We start from the raw sequence: 16,653 nt of genomic DNA, 5'->3' as shown, positions 1-16,653 counted from the left end.
CGATGTTCAAGGGTTACTCCTGGCTTTGCACTCAGGAGTCACTCCTGGCAGTGCTCAGGGGACCATATGGGATTCTGAGAATCTACTCGAGTCGGCCGTGTGCAAGGCAGGCGCCCTACCCGCTGTGCTATCACTCCAGCCCCTATTTCTGGATTTTTAAGCCACTCAGTTTGTGGCTATTTGACACACGAGCCACAGGCAACTAGGGAGTGACTCTGAATTATAGTGTGGATAGTAAAAGCAGAACCAATATTTCTCCCCAATTTGCCAATCACGGAATAAGATTTGGCCTCCCAGCAGTGTCTGAAGTGACCAATGAGTGGGCTGGAGTGATAGTACAGTGGGGAGGGCATTTGCCTTGCACTCTGCCGACCCAGGTTCGATCCCACATCATCCCATATGGTCCCCTGAGTGCTGCCAGGATAATTCCTGAGTGCAGAGCCAGGAGTAACCCCTGAGCATCACTGGGTGTGACCCAAATAAATCACTGTATCACTGTCTTCCTGTTGTTCGATTGCCTCGAGCAGGCCCCAGTAACGTCACCTTCGTCCTAGTCCTGAGATTTTTTAAAAGTGCCACATTCGAGGCTCTTTCAGGGTCAGGAGAATGAGACCCGTAATTGTTACTGGGTTTTGGCATATTGAATTACGCCACGGGGAGTTTGCCAGACTCTTCCGTGTGGGCAGGATACTTTTGGTAGCCTGCCAGGTTCTCCACAGTAAGAACTAGATGGTAAGACGTCGCACAGCTGAAAATGCAGCCGTGCACTTCCGGGAGCAGGGTTTTATAGTCTCTGGGTCTTGGCCATTGATGGGATTACACAGCACTGGGGGCCGTTAGTGGGTGTAATGCCTACATATTGGAAGATGGGGCATCTGGATCTGGGTGGAGGAGACCCCAGTCCCAATCCGAGCAGGCTTGGAGATCTAAGCCCTGGGTCCCACACACCTGGGTTCCTCGGCCGGTTCCTTCATGCGTGAGGCTTGGAAAATAAATAAAAATAAAGCGACCAATGAGTTTTCTTTCTTTTTTTCTTGGACCACACCCAGCAGTGCTCAGGGCTTGCTCCTGACTCCGTGCTCAGAAGTCACTCCCGGAGGGGCTTGGGGAACCATATGGGGTTCTGGGAATCAAACCAGATTAGCCGGTGCCAGCAAGTGGCCTGTCCACTGTACTCTCCTTCAGGCTCTCTTTCTTTCTTTCTTTCTTTCTTTCTTTCTTTCTTTCTTTCTTTCTTTCTTTCTTTTTGCCTTTTTGGGTCACACCCAGGGATGCTCAGGGGTCACTCCTGGCTCTGCACTCAGGAATTACTCCTGGGTCTTGGGGGACCATATGGGATGCCGGGGATTCAACCCGGGTTGGCCGCATGCAAGGCAAACACCCTACCTGCTGTGCTATCGCTCCAGCCCCTCTTTTTCTTTTTAGTACCATGATAAACCCATATATTTTTATATATTTGGTAGATCTTAATCATTTGCCATTGTCATTCCTTTTGTGAGATTTTTCTTTTGGTCCTTAAGTTGTTTCAGGACCCTCTTCAGGATGGTCTGTGTGTCTGGGATACTCCGCTTATCTCTGCTTTCCTGATCTCTGGTCTGAAGAGCCAGCTCCTGCTTATCCTGTGTTTTTTTTTTTCTTTTTCGGTCACACCCGGCATTGCACAGGGGTTACTCCTGGCTCTGCACTCAGAAATTACTCCTGGCGGTGCTCAGGGGACCATATGGGATTCTGGGAATCGAACCCGGGTCGGCCGCATGCAAGGCAAACGCCCTAGCCGCTGTGCTATCGCTCCAGCAACTTATCCTGTGTTTTTATTTGTATGTTTGCTTTTTATGGGTCACATCCAGTGATGCTCAGAGGTTACTCCTGGCTCTGCCAGTAATTCCTGCCCAGGAATTATTCCTTGCGGTGCTCAGGGGACCATATGGGATGTTGGGGATCGAACTCGGGTCAGTCGTGTGCAAGGCAAATGCCCTCCCTGCTGTCCTATCACTCTGGCCCCAGCCTGTGTGTTCATTTCCCTGCACTGGTTCCTGAGAGAGGGAAGTAGTATTGAGCCAGCGATCATTCCCTGGGGTTAAGCCTTTCTTCTTTTTTTGTGGAGATTAGTGACCTTTTAGTTTTTATTTTTCTAATGGAATCACAGTGAGATACAAAGTTACAGAGTTGTTCATGATTGGGTTTCAGTCATATATGTTCCAACACCTGTTCCTTCACCGGTGTACATTTCCCACCACCAATGTCACCAACATGCCCAGTTTCCATCACTTTTCTCCCCCCCTTCTCTTTCTCCTTTCTCCTTCCTCCTCTCCCTCTCTCCCTCCCTGTGTCCCTCTGTCCTCTCTCGTTCTCTTCTTTCCCCTTCTCCCTCCCTCTCTCCTCCTTCCAAGGGAAAACAAATATCTAAGTTCATACTGACTTATCAAATTTAAATGCATGATGTAGAGCTTTGACTTAAGCTCTTTGTGGGTTTTAGATCTTTGTTTTTCTATACTGAACATCTTGTGAAACACACTGTTTACTTATTGCTAATAGCAAAAGCCTAATCGCAGGCACTGTGTCAAAACAATAGCAATATTGTTACCAGTGAGATTCCCCAGTACTGCTGGATGTTTGCAATTCTCCACATCCTCCATGTCCTTCCGGAGAGACATTAAAAATGCTGTCTCTAAGGTCTCTGGGGAGCGCAGGGACATGGCCCAGCGGTAGAACACCTGCTTTGCCAGAAGTTCCAGCCCCGACACCGCCCCACAGGTGAGCCGGAGCAAGGCTGCACCTTCACGCCCCCACGGCAAGGGGAAGGGAAGGAAGCCTGGAAGAGTCTTTTCAGGGTGTTAAGAGCCTCCTACTCAAGGTTCTGGTTCCTTCTGTTTCCACCTGGCGGCGGGTGGGGCACACCTGGTGGTTTTCAGGGTTGGCTCCTGGCTCTGTGCTCAGGCCTCACTCCTGGCAGGCTCGGGAAACCATCTGTAGTGCCGGCATGGAAGCAAGGCCCTAAGCAAGGCCCACACCTTCCTGTTCTCCGCTCTCCCCTAGTCCCTGTGTTTACGCTTTAGGGATTAAAATTAAATTTTTATTTATTTATTTTTGCATTTTGGGTCACACCCAGTGATGCTCAGGGGTTACTCCTGGCTCTGTGCTCAGGGGACCCTATGGGATGCCAGAGATCGAATTCGGGTCAGCCGCATACAAGGCAAAGACCCGACCCACTGTACTATCACTCCGGCCCAAAATTAAATTTTTTGAACCTCATTTTACGTTTTGTTTTTGTTTGGGGAGTCATGCCCGGCATTACTCGGGGATTGCTCCTGGCTCTGCACTCAGGAACTATAGTTCTCAGGGGACCCTAGGGGGATGCTGCGGATTGAACCCAGGTCGGCTACAGGCAACGCAAGCGCCCTACCTGCTGTAGTCTGGGTCCGGCCCAAATTTAATTTGTTTGATAATGATATGAAACCCAAGGCTCCAAAGTCAAGTCCACTCCCTGGTTCCCCCACCCACCTTCCTGCCCAGCACCTGACAGCCACTCACAGCCAGCCTCTCGCCCTCCTGCCTGCCTGGGGCTGAGAACATGAGTAGATTCTTCCCTGCATTCACCTCCCGTCACTGCAGCAGCAGATGCAGGAGCGCGCCTGCCCGCAGCACAGATCTGACCAACTGGGAAGTGCAACCTGGAGGGGCTGGGGCCATAGCACAGCGGGTGGGGCGTTTGCCTTGCTCACGACTGACCTGGGTTCGATTCCTGGCATCCCATATGCTCCCCTGAGCACTGCCAGGAGTAATTTCTGAGTACAGAACCAGGAGGAACCCCTGAGCATTGCCGGGTGTGACCCAAAAGGCAAAAAAATAAATAAAAATAATTTAAAAAGGAGCCTGGAGACGGTTCCTTTCTGCGTGTTCCCTGTGAACCCAGGGCTCACCAGGGCTCACTGGAGGGCTTGTTCTGCTGGTCTGTCTGCAGGTGGTGGTGCATCAGGGTGGGGGTCGCCCTGGGAGACAGCATGTGTGGGGTCCTGCCACTTCTGGGTGGGGCACCCTGCCACCCCCCCTGAAGCTCCAAGACCTCTCAGGCGGTTCTGGTGGAACTAAGGTCTCCACTGTGTCATCCTGCAGAGGCCAGCAGGATCTTGTGGGAGCTGGTCTGAGGGTCTGTGTCCATAGACCCCTTGGGGGCCCCTCCATGCTCCAGGACTCTCCTCCTCCCTCCCCCTCCCATTTCTGGGGGGGGTCACACTCCCCTCGCTCCTGACCTGTCTTCCAGCCCCATCTGTCCACCTGCGTTCCTTGGGACAGAGATTGGAGGGGAAACTGAGGGACAGAACAGAAACATGATTTTAAATGACAAATTCCCAAAGTGATTTTATTATCGCCTCATTCGGAAGGACAGTCAGACAGATCAACCAGCCTGACGGGCATGGTGGGGGGGGGCTGCGGGGGACCCCGCGGCTGGCTCAGTGATGCTTGTGCTTCTTGGCCTTTTTCGACTTCTCTGTCTTGGCATTTCCCTCTCCAAGTGATTCTTGGATTAAAAGCGTCACCTTTTTAAAGAATGCCTGGATCCGTAGCTCTGGAACGGAGAAGGAGAAGAGGAGGGGGTCTCTGGTCAATGCCCCCTTCAGACATGGCATTGGGGGGCTGGGGGCAGTTTGTGGTAGGAAATAATCTGAGTTGAGTTGGCTAAGGTGGACCTGGAGCTTCTAGTCTTCCAAGAGCATCTGGAAGTTATGACTTGTTTCCCGCGGGGCCTGGCCCTGGCTGGGTAGGTTGTGAATTCCTCCAGGGCCAGCCTCTGCTCTTCCTTCCACACAGTCCCCCCAACCCCCTCTGCCATAGCTCTGGCTAGACAAGCTACTCTGCACCCCTCACCTCACACACATACACAAACACAGTTTCCATGAGTCTCCTTCCCTTCCAGGGGCCAGGAACCCGCTCAGAGAAGAACAGGAGTCAAACACTTGCAAAAGACTAACTGCAAGAGGGGGCCGGAGCAGGAGCACAGCTGGTGGGGCACTTGGCTTGCACACAGGGGGATGGACCCCTGGAACCCCAGAGGGTCCCCTGAGCCCCACAAGGAGTGGTCCCGGAGCTCAGAGCCTGGAGGAAGCCCCAAGAACCACCGGCTGTAGCCCAAAAACAAAAACCCAAACACACACACGCAAGTAAACCAATAAGTAAAGGAGAGTGGATGCCACCTGGATCGGAGGGGAAGTACTCGAAGTTGGCCTCCACGACCCTCTCGTACAGGGGCTGGGTCATGCGGTAATCATTGTGGAGGGTCTTGTTATTGTGATCCAGCAAGGTATTCTCTAACTTCATAATCTGCAAGTGAAAACAAATAAAATTTAAAAAACAGAAAATAAACGTAGAACATCTGCAGGCAACATGAGTGAATGATGATGGAAACAGAGAGGGCCGGCTCAGAGTTCAGCTGTTGCAAAGACGGTGGCAGAAATCCAATCTGGGTCTGCCACGTGCAAGACAAACCCTCTGCCTGCTGTACTAGCTCTCTGGCCCCGGGAAATGAGAAGTTTAAGAAAAAAAGCAATTGGGGACCAGAGTGATAGTACAGCAGGGCAGGCATTTGCCTTGTACGCAGCGACCTAAGTTTGATCCTCAGCATCCCCTGAGCACCACCAGGAGTAATTTCTGAGAGCAGAGCCAGAAGTAATCCCCAAGCATCACCAGGTATGGACCAAAAACAAAACAAAAAATATTTGAACCTTTCAGTATCAATATTGTGGGGTGGGAGAGAGAAAGAGAGTGGGAAGGGGGGGGGGGGAGAGAGAGAGAGAGAGAGAGAGAGAGAGAGAGAGAGAGAGAGAGAGACTGACAAATCTCATAGAGTCAGGCCGGGGGTGGGGTATAATGGGAAGGAACCTGGGGACATTGGTGCTAGGAAATGCACACTGGTGGAGGGATGGTGTTGGAATACTCCATGACTGAAAGCCAATCCTGAACGGCTTTGTAATGCTCTGTCCCACAGTGGTTCAATAAAAAAGTTAAACAAAAAAAAAAACCCAAAGAAATATTTGGGGGTTGGAGTAATAGTATAGCAGGGAGGGCACTTGCCTTGCACACAGTCAATCAAGGTTTGATCCCTGGTATGCCAAATAGCCCCTGAGCCCCCAGGAATTATTCCTGAATACAGAGTCAAGAGTAACCCCTGAGCACTACTGGGTGTGGCCCAAAAATAAAAAGAATCTATTTTAATTTATTTGGGGGTTTTGGAGTTTACAAAAGTATATCTCACTTGGGGCTGGAGTGATAGCACAACAGGTAGGGCATTTGCCTTGCACGCGGCCGGCCCTGGTTCGATTCCCAGCATCCCATATAGTCCCCTGAGCACCACCACAGGAGTAATTCCTGAGTGCAGCGTCAGGAGTAACCCCTGTGCATCGCTGGGTGTGACCCAAAAACAAAAACAAAAAAAAATTCCAATTGTGGGCTGGAGCAATAGCCCAGCAGGTAGGGTGTTTGCCTTGCACGCGGCCGATCCAGGTTCAATTCCCAGCATCCCATATGGTCCCCCCGAGCACTGCCAAGAGTCATTCCTGAGTGCAGAGCCAGAAGTAACTCCTGTGCATCAAAATTCAATTGCCATTTTGTTGTAAGAAATAATACAAAGTAAATTATTTTGTGTCTGCTAAGGGGGTAGGCTTGGGAGCACGTAAAACTTTGAGGACAATGGTGAAGGGAAGGTCACACTGGGGGTGGGGTTGGGGTTGGAGCACTGAATAGCCGAAACAATTGTATTGTGAACAACCTCGCAAATCACAGTGTTTACAGTTTCAAAGATAAAGGGGCAGTTAGGACGTGGTTCTTCTTGTGTGAAGTCACCGATGGGATGAGGATGGATTCCGGGCTGGCTCAGTTTGCCCTTCTCCGCCACAGCACCTGTGGTCAGTGGCACCTTCTGTGGCACAGCGGTGCTGCCCCGTGGCTAACCCAGGAGCCAGGGCTGGCATCGGGGAGTTTAGGGGGGGCTCTCTTGCTCACCGGGTCGTCACGAGGGGAGTCTGATGAAGTGGCGCTCTGGATTACCTGAGCTTTGGAGATCAGGATTTCATCCTTCAGCATGAACCAGAGGACGTTCTCGGTGCAGGGGGGTGTGGTGAGCGAGCCGTGGTAGGTGTAGTAGTTCTCAAGGTTCTCGGGCAACATGTCGACGATGTCCAGGTTCTTCAGAACGGTGCTTTGTCCTGACAGAGGAGACAGAGGTGAAGAGCGGGGAGCAGGATAAACTGAGCCCCTCCGTGTCCGAACCTCCTGGTCTAAGCAGAATAACCAAAACGTGGCCTATTGGAAAACACCCCCAGTTTTCTGCTTCCTGGGAAGGGCTTTGGAGTCTCGGGGGAGGCGGCCTCCCTCTATGACGAGGTTCTGGCCCCTGCAAGGCTGCCTCCTTGTGGGTGAAGAGCAGAGACTTGCCGGGAGGGCCAAGGGGCACTGTGGAGCGAGTGGGGCATCCGCCCAGCCGGAGGACACGCGTGCTGGGCTTGTGCCATTGGGGCCATCATCACCATCACAGAGCAAATATGTAATGATGCACTGTAGCACTGTCCTCCCGTTGTTCATCGATTTGCTCGAGTGGGCCCAGTAACGTCTCTGTTGTGGGACTTGTTATGTGTGAAAGAATTCATCAGCACCCCAAGAAGCTCTGGGTAAGCGCCCTCAAAAAAGAACAAAACGGGGGCTGGAGAGATAGCACGGCAGGTAGGGCGCTTGCCTTGCGTGCAGCTGACCTGGGTGCCATCCCGGGGCACACCGAGACTGCCAGAAATGACCCCTGAGCACAGAGCCAGGAGTAAGCCCTGAGCACTGCCAGGTGTAGCCAAGAGGAAAAAAATAAGAGCAAAAATAAAATGCTGTGGTTTGGGCTCTTGTGAAAGGCAGAATCAGCTCTCGGCAGGAGCTGACCCTGGGCCCAGCCAGAGGTAGGTGCAGGCAAAGGGGCTTCCACACAGTTACAGAAACCTCCACCATGCCAGAGTCTAGCCAGAAGATTCTAGAGGGGTCTAGAGAGTTCCTGGTGAACTCCTGTCAATGGAGCAGAGGCTGACCAGCCAAACACGTGGAGCTCTGCTGAGCTCTGCTTTGCTTCTTCTTATGAACACTTGGTGCTCTGAGTGGTGAAAAGAGAGCGGTGGTGGAAGCACATGCTTGGGCAGTGGGCAGCCCAGAGGGACGGTCCCCAGCTATGACCTTCTCTGGGTTCTGTGCAGAGACTGTGCTTCCAGGCTCCGGGCTGGGTTCCTGGGCCAGGGCTTGACTCCGGGAGAGTGGAGGGGTGGCGGGGTGCAGGGTGTGGGGCTCTGGCGAGCGGGTAGGAGGATGGTGGGGGGTTCTGGGCGGGGTGGGGAGAGGTGAGCCCCGAGGAGGAAGCTGGTCCAGTGACCTTGAGGTGAATTGGGGGCACTGTCAACTGGAGTGGCCAAAGAGGGGTGCCCAATGCTGACACAGTTCTCAAGTCAAGAGTGAGAAGGCAGGGGCTGGAGCAATAGCACAGCAGGTAGGGCATTTGCCTTGCACGCAGCCAACATGGCCGACACAGGTTCGATTCCCAGCATCCCATATGGTCCCCCGAGCACCGCCAGGAGTGATTCCTGAGTGCATGAGCCAGGAGTAACCCCTGAGCATTGCCGGGTGTGACCCAAAAAGCAAAAAAAAAAAAAAAAAAAGTGAGAAGGCATTTGGGACACTGAGAACACCAGCCAGGGCCAGCATCGGTCCTGCTCCCTGGAGAGCATGAGCTGGGGGACTCAGCTGTCCTCACGCCCTGGGGGACTCAGCTGTCCTCACGCCCTGGGGGACTCAGCTGTCCTCATGCCCTGGGGACTCAGCTGTCCTGGTGCCCCGAGGGACTCAGCTGTCCTCATGCCCTGGGGACTCAGCTGTCTCGTGCCCTGGGGTCTCAGCTGTCCTTGTGCCCTGGGGTCTCAGCTGTCTTGGTGCCCCGGGGTCTCAGCTGTCCTTGTGCCCTGGGGTCTCAGCTGTCCTTGTGCCCTGGGGGACTCAGCTGTCCTTGTGCCCTGGGGGACTCAGCTGTCTCGTGCCCTGGGGTCTCAGCTGTCCTTGTGCCCTGGGGTCTCAGCTGTCCTTGTGCCCTGGGGGACTCAGCTGTCTCGTGCCCTGGGGTCTCAGCTGTCCTTGTGCCCTGGGGGACTCAGCTGTCCTGGTGCCCCGGGGTCTCAGCTGTCCTTGTGCCCAAGAGCTGTCATTGGGAGACTTTCCTGAGGCTGCAGGCATCAGCCTCCGGTGACAGGACAGACTGTAGGATCCATTTCCCAGAAGCTCCCCCGCCTCCAGCTCGAGCATGTTCCCTCCTCAGCCTGCCCCAGCCCTTACCTGGGTACCTGATTTCCTGCAGGTGAGAGATGAAGCTGCTGTAGTAAGTGTTTTCACTGTATTCCTTGATCTGGAGGAGAAGCACAACAGCAGTCAGCCCCCGTGAGGAATGAACCTCCCAGGAAACCGCTGCTAACCTGTGCCTTGGTGCTATGGCAATGGAAGAACCGCGACAAGGGCCGCAGGAGGGGGGACCATCCGGCTGCTCTTTGGCACCAACTACCCAGCCTCCCGGCCTCGTGCAGAAGAGCAAGAGCGGAAGTCCCTGGCAGCTCCCGGGAAAGGAGCTCGTGGGTAACTCACGCACCCTCACGAGCCATAAAGATTCCCCGCGGGCTGGTGAGGGCCCCGTGTGCCAGCCAAAGGCCCTGGCATGAGGGTGACTGGCCCCCGGCGCCCTTCATTGTTCTCTGCTCTGCAAAGGCAGGACATGTATCCAGAGCAAAGTGGCTCCCTCCTGCCCATGACCGCATCTTGCCGCTGTTCCCGTGAACGCTGCCACTTCATAGCAGAAAAGCTGCCTCTGCCGTAAAGGCCTCTGTTCAGGGGCTGAAGCAATAGCACAGTGAGTAGGGCATTTGCCTTGCACGTGGCTGGCCTGGCTGAGTCAGGTTCAATTTCTCCACCCCTCTAGGAGAGCCCGGCAAGCTACCGAGAGTATCTCGGTGCACGGCAAAGCCTGGCAAGCTACCCGTGACGTATTCGATATGCCAAACACAGTAAGAAGAATGGAGACGTTACTGGGCCCGCTCGAGCAAATCGATGAACAAAGGGAGGACAGTGCTACAGTGCTATGGTTTGCAATACAGATACTGAGAGGTTTGGTCCTTTATCTACTTTCAGCACAAATCTCCCGTCCCGAGAGATCCCTCCAACCATCATGGACTTACTGATTCCTTCTCTATCCCAGCCGCCTTCTCCCCCAGCTCATGAGGCAGGCTCCCAACTATGGAGCAATCTCCCCGGGCCTTGTGCCTACTGTCCATTGAAGGAACTTTCCTCAATATAGTCAAAGTCATGTACCACAAACCCACAGCAAGCATCATTCTCAATGGGGAGAAGCGGAAAGCCGTCCCTCTAAGCTTGGGCTTTTCACCGTGCCCCTAATCGAGTCTCCCCTTCCTCCTAGGCCGCAGAGCTGCCAGTGATCCACGGCCACCCGACCAGATACTTTCTGATCGAGTTAGGAGGGCACGAGTGGGTGCAAGGAGCATACAGGCTCACACTATTTTCACCCCAAGTCCCAGCCGCTGAGCTGCCGCTGGGCCCCCCCAGAGCACCCACGTGGCCGGTTCAGGCGAATGGCGAGCTCAGACACAGGTGAGCAGGGAAGCAAGAGGCCCCTCTTGTAGGTAGGTCCCCTTGCACCCAGCACCAGGCTCGGCCTACCTTGAAGACCGCGGCCAGCACCGCCAAGCCGTCGGGAGCGCTCTGGGCCTCCTCCATGCTCTGGTATTTTGCGTTGTAGTGAACCACGTGCACCTGTGGGGGGAAGTGAGCGGTCAGGGGGCTCATGGTGTAGCTTCAGGAAGGAAAGACACTTCCTGGGAGATCCAGATGGGCACCCGCCCCCCTTTCCTTTTTCCTGTCTGCACTCAGCCATCTGCCAAGACCAGAAACTTCTCCGAGTGGAAGGGGCGTGTGTGGGGTTTGGGGGGCACTTGACAAGAGTCCCCACTTTTCCTCCTACAGATAAACGGTCAGGGTCCAGCTGGATGAAAGGAGGACTGTGGGCTCTTTAGGGTCCCCAGAGAGTGGGCAGGCCCCCCGTACCTCAACCTGAGTTTAACCTTTGGAGAGAGTTAAGCAAGAAAAAGACGCCAGGGACCAGAGCCATATAGCACAGCGGGAAGGGCATTTGCCTTGCATGCAGCCAACCCGGGTTCGATTCCCAGCATCCCATATGGTTCCCTGAGCACCACCAGGAGTAATTCCTGAGTGCAGAGCCAGGAACAATCCCTGTGCATTGCCAAGTGTGACCCAAAAAGCCAAAAAAAAAAAAAATCTCTTTTAAAAAAAGAAAAAAAGAAAAAGACCCCAGAAAACTTGACACAGAAATCCAGCTAAACCTAAAGACACATGTACCCCCGGCAGCCTTGCTGAAACCCCAAAGGCCCAGATCTCCCCCCAAGCCCCCGAAACCCTGACACGCAGCTTTCAGGGATCAAGACGGGGAGAAAAAAACCTAATCAGCCTCAGGGACCCTGACTGCGTCCCTCCCATCACTCAGAAAAGTGACTCGGGGTGGGGGGGTGTCGAGGGGACGCGCATTCCTGGGGACCCAGCCCACGTACCTCAGCCACGTGTCTCCTGCCGTCCACGGTGTGCTCAGAGCCGCTGATCTCAGAGGATGCGCCACCCCAGTGGAAGTGCATCTGCTGGGCGATGAACTCGGAGCCGTCGGAGGTCATGAGCCGCATGGTGTGGGGGAGCGTGATCTGCACTGGGGGCAAACGTGCCGGGCATGGGTGTGAGATGCAGGGATAGGGCCCTGTCTGTGCCTCTGGGGGAGCCTGGCTCCAAACGCTTCCAGGAGGGCCGCCAGCCAAGAGGGGTGACAGTTGCCCGCAGTGGCGGGGCCGGGGGGAGGGGGCAGGGAATGGTGGCATTGGCATCTGTGCCAACACCCGCCCCCCCCAATGCCAGGCAGGACCCACACAGCTCCAGTTGCTGACCGCAGGGCAGGGCCCTGAAGAGGCCATGGGTGTGAAAACCAGAGTCTTATTTGTGGGGTTTGCTTAGGGCCTTCGCCGGGGAGGGGCACCGGGGGGCGTTCTGAGTGAGAGCTGTCAGTAAGGCCACCCAGAGACTTTGGGAAGGTCCTCCAGGCTTCGGCAAACACCGTCCTCCCACAGGACCTTCTAGAACCAGCCCAGCCCACAGCCATGCCCCCTGTCCCAGGAAGCATCTCTGAGGGGTTTCCTTCCTGTCTGGCCCTGAGCGGCGGGAGGGCTGGGGCGGGCGGGCCAGGTGCAGGAGGGGCGGGGGGTACTTTGCTTTGTACGGTGGGCACGGTGGGTACTTTGCACGGTGGGCACGGCTGGTCTTCACCAAGCGAGAGCCCGGGCTCTGGGTACGGGGCCTGAAGTACTGACCATGAGCAGTGCAGAGAGAGCTGAGTTGAGGGAAGCAGAGCTTCCCTTCCCCGCTCAGCCTTAGAACGAAGAGGGACAGAAAAGAATCCCTGGGGGGTCGGAGCTATAGTACAGCAGGTAAGGCGCTTGCCTTGCATGCGGCCAACCCGGGTTCAATTCCGGCATCTCAGACAGTTCCCTGAGCACCACCAGGAGTAATTCCTGAGTGCAGAGCCAGGAGTAACCCTGAGCATCGCCGGGTCTGGTCCAAAAAGCATCACCAGGTATGGCCCAAAAAGCAAAAAGCAAAAATAATAATAATAAAACCACCCCCGAGGGCATTGCTTGGGACCTGGGAAGGGACAGGCCATGCTTGTCCCAGTCACAAAGTGTATTTCTGTTTCGGCCATTGACGGCAGCTCTTGGAAAGAGCATTTTCTTTCCTTCTTTTTTGTCTTGTTTTGTTTGGGGGCCACACTTGGAAATGCTCAAGGGTGACTCCTGGCTCTATTCAGGAATCACTCCTGGCGGTGCTCCGTGGACCATACGGGATGCTGGGGATCGAACCCAGGTCGGCCGCGTGCAAGGCAAGCACCCTACCTGCTGTACTATCACTCCAGCCTCTAAATTTTTTAAGCGTTTGCAGTTAAAATTACAAAGCCTTGGGGCTGGGGAGATAGTACAAGCGGTGGAGTGTTTGTCTTGCACACGGCCAGCCCGGGTTCAATCCCTGGCATGCCATATGGTCCCTGATCACCGCCAAAAGTAATTCCCAAGAGCAGAGCCAGGAGTAACCCCTGAACATTGGTGGGAGTGGGCTCCAAAGAAAAAAAAGAAAGATAAAAAATAAAATTGGGGACGGAGCGATAGCACAGCGGGTAGGGTGTTTGCCTTGTACGCCGTCGACCCGGGTTCGATCCCTGGTATCCCATATGGTACCCCAAGCACTGCCAGAAGTAATTCCTGAGTGCAAAGCCAGGAGTAACCCCTGAGCATTGCTGGGTGTGCCTCAAAATGCAAATAAATAAATAAATAAATAAAATGATGAAGCCTTTTTTCTCCTGACGCCTAAGGAGGTGACCCACTTGGGGAATCAGAAGGAGGCCGTGCCCAGCGCAGACTTCCAAAGTGGGGGGGGGGTCTCCAAGACGCCTGTCCCTTGCCCCTTTAATAGGAGGGAAAAAAATCTTATCAGCCGCTTTCGCTGGCCCTGGGGGACTCGGAGGGGCCCTGGGCCTCCCTCCTGAGTGCTCTGAGCGCATCAGACTCAAGGCGGCAGGAGCGCTGACCAGCGCACAGGGCAATGGGCGCCCCCTGCCGGCCGCTCAGGTCAGTGCACTCGGGAGAGACAGCCGGGACTAAGGAACGGGGCGCCCTGAGTTCACACAGAGCATCCAAGTTTGGGGGCGTCCCCCCATCCCTCTCTGTGGAGGCCCCCAGGACCAGGGCCACTCCCTGAGCCTGCTTCTGCCGCCAGGGTGGACAAGCCTCGGGCAAAGGCGCCAGCCCCGTCTCCTGGTGGTCACTGCTCTCGATTAGCAGTTCATTCCCCCTGAACGGCACAGCTGAACGGTCCTCCTTCCGCCAAGACCCCGACCCCGGCCCGCGCTGCCCCTGCACGGCTGGCAGTGGCCAGAGGGAGCCACGGGGCCTGAAAGCTGACAAAGGCTCAAACCTGACCGTCTCTGCCTGCTGCGGACCTGACCGGGTGCCACGCTCACGGCCCTCCTGAGTGCATCCCCCGTGCCGGGCTCCCTCGCACTTGGGGGAGCCAGAGCATAGGGTGCCCCCGCCAGCACCTTACCTGTGTGGCCGTTGTTGGTCATGGAAAACGGTCCCTCCTGGGCCCCATAGCCAGTCAGCTTCAGGGGCTGCAGGTTGGGGTTGTACCGCACTTTCTTCCTCTGCAGGTTGATGGGTGACTGCTTCCTGCCCCCGCAGTCGGGGTACTCCCTGGCCCAGTGCGCCTCATCCAGGGACCCCTCTGGGACAGGAGAGAGTTCTGGTTGGCACTGCGGCAGCCGAGACCCCTCCCAGGTGCCCCTACCTGCTGTGCCTCTGAGCCACCCCCCGCCCATCGGGAACCCAGACCAGACGCCACCAGCTTGGCCCCTCTGGGGACTCAGAGGCTGGAGCCCCTCCCAGTAGGGGGGGACTCAAGTGTCCCCAGAAGAGGGGTCAGAGGTAGTCCAGTGGGGAGGGCGCTTTCCTATCATGCCGCCGACCCAGGTTTGATCCCCGGCAAAACCCATATGGTACCCTGAGCACCCCCAGGAGGGGTTCCTGAGTTTAGAGCCAGGAGGAGGCCATGAGCATCACCAGGTGTGACCCAAGTGTCCCCAAAAGACACATTGCTGTGCTGTGCCAGCTTTCCAGAAAGTCTACAGGCTCAGCAGCTGCCTAACTGGATGGGACAGAAACCCACATGGCTGGACTGTTCATTCTCCCTGCACGGCCGGTCCCATGTCCCTGACTTCCTTGACATGGCCTTTGCCTGAAGGGGGCTCCCCTGGCTGAGGCTGACGCCCTGGATAGAGCAGGCTTGACCGCAACCACCCAACTCTGGCACCAGGGCCCCTGCACCACGCCCTGGAGCCTGGGACAAGCAGGATGCAGCAGGCCTTCTTGCCCTGCACGGGGACGGGGTCCGAGTCCACCCCCATGGAATCGGCCGTCCTGTCTTCCATCATGATGGGGTCAGCACCTGCATTCAATGGCTCTGGTGGGCCGAGTGGGCTGGGGGCAGTGCCCGTTTGGGTCTCCTGGAGGCCAGTGCATGGGGCCTGGGCCAGAGCGGTGGCTCTTGGGGGGGAGTTTCAGTGCTTTGCAGCAGCAAACCCCGGCAGGTGCCCTGTGTCCCAGGAAGACCCTAAAGATCAGCTCCACCATTTCACCTTCCACCTGTGCAAATCCGGGCTCTGACACTCCCTGCAGCAATCTACAGGCAGGGAGTTAAAGCCAAAACCTATGATGAAGCAGCAGTCCCTGGTGGCGGGGTTGGGGGACACCACAGCCTCTTCTCCTTTAAGGGGCACGTTTGGGTGCTCTCCATGCACTCAGAAAACTAGAACACGGGCCTGGAGCAATCGTCCAGCTGGGAGGGCGTTTGCCTTGCACACGGCCAATCTGGGTTCCATCCCTGCATGCCATAGGGTCCCGAGCACCACCAGGAGTGATTCCTGAGTGCAGAGCCAGGAGGGACCCCTGAGCATCGCTGGGTGTGACCCCAAAATCCAAAAAAATAAAATGAAAGAAAGAAAGAACACTTGAACACCCGGTGATGGAGCTCCAGGACCCTGAGCACCAGCGGTGACGGCAGGAAGGGGCGCCCCTGCCCCGCGGGGCTCACCTGAGTAGGTCCATCCGGCCCCGTGCTGGGCACGCACCTCCAGGAGGAACAGCGACAACAAGGCCACCAGTGTGTTCATGGCGCCGCAGGACTGGACTCAGCCGAAGCGGGAAGCGCTTCTTTAAAAAGCTCCGGAGCTGTAAATAACAATTTACCGGGGCTGGCGGCTGATCCGCCCATTGACACGATGACACGTCCCCACAAATGCCCACTCCTGCTCCGCTTGACTGCTGATGCGCCCCCCTCCCGCGTCATCATCACCTCCCGCGGGCCGTGGCTGGGGGAGTCGGGTGCCCCGGCCTGTGCCAGAGGTGACCACAGCGGCGGGAAGCCAAGGTGGGGGAGTAGGACGGAGCCATCTGCAAACAAAGGTGCTTCCTCGGCTCGCGTGCTGGCCAGCCAGAGTCCTGCCCATCCCCAGCTACCTGCCACCCCCTCCCCCCACTGCCAGGCATGTGGTGCAAGCCCCCCGCCTCAGGGAGAGAAGTCCTGGGGGTCCACATCATCTGCTATGGTTTAGGGCCACACTAAGTGGGGCTCAGGGGTCACTCCTGGTGGTGCTCGGAGCTTACTCCTGACTCTGCACGCAGGAATTACCCCTGGTGATACTTAGGCGACCATATGGGATGCCAGGGATCGAACCCCCGGTCGGCTGTGTGCAAGGCCAGTGCCCTCCCTGCTATACTAACGCCCCAACCTGGGAGTCCATGTTCTTTTTCTTGGGGGGATTCACACCCAGCAATGCACAGGGGTTACTCCTGGCTCTGCACTCAGGAGTTACTCCTAGTGGTGTTCAGGGGGCCATATGGGATGCTGGGAATCAAACCTGGGTCAGCTGCGTGCAAGGCAAACACCCTACCTACTGTGCTATCTCTCCAGCCCTGA

At 55.9% G+C, this 16,653-nt stretch overlaps 1 protein-coding gene across 1 annotated transcript; it reads right to left on the bottom strand.

Annotated features, from left to right (window-relative positions):
• Nucleotides 1-4,451: 4,451 nt before the first annotated feature.
• CA6 (carbonic anhydrase 6) lies at nt 4,452-15,875 on the bottom strand. Its single transcript, XM_056125403.1, has 8 exons — nt 15,769-15,875; nt 14,224-14,403; nt 11,640-11,788; nt 10,735-10,827; nt 9,346-9,415; nt 7,042-7,199; nt 5,193-5,319; nt 4,452-4,567 (listed from the first exon to the last, which is right to left on the bottom strand). The coding sequence occupies exons 1-8, from the start codon at nt 15,845-15,847 to the stop codon at nt 4,452-4,454; spliced, it is 972 nt and encodes a 323-aa protein (XP_055981378.1). The 5' UTR covers nt 15,848-15,875.
• Nucleotides 15,876-16,653: the final 778 nt, after the last annotated feature.

The sequence above is a fragment of the Sorex fumeus genome, unplaced genomic scaffold (assembly GCF_029834395.1).
Source record: "Sorex fumeus unplaced genomic scaffold, SorFum_2.1 ptg000054l, whole genome shotgun sequence".
NCBI lineage: Eukaryota > Metazoa > Chordata > Mammalia > Eulipotyphla > Soricidae > Sorex > Sorex fumeus.
Note: the sequence above shows the minus strand (reverse complement) of the source record. Positions and strands in the feature narration are given on the sequence as shown.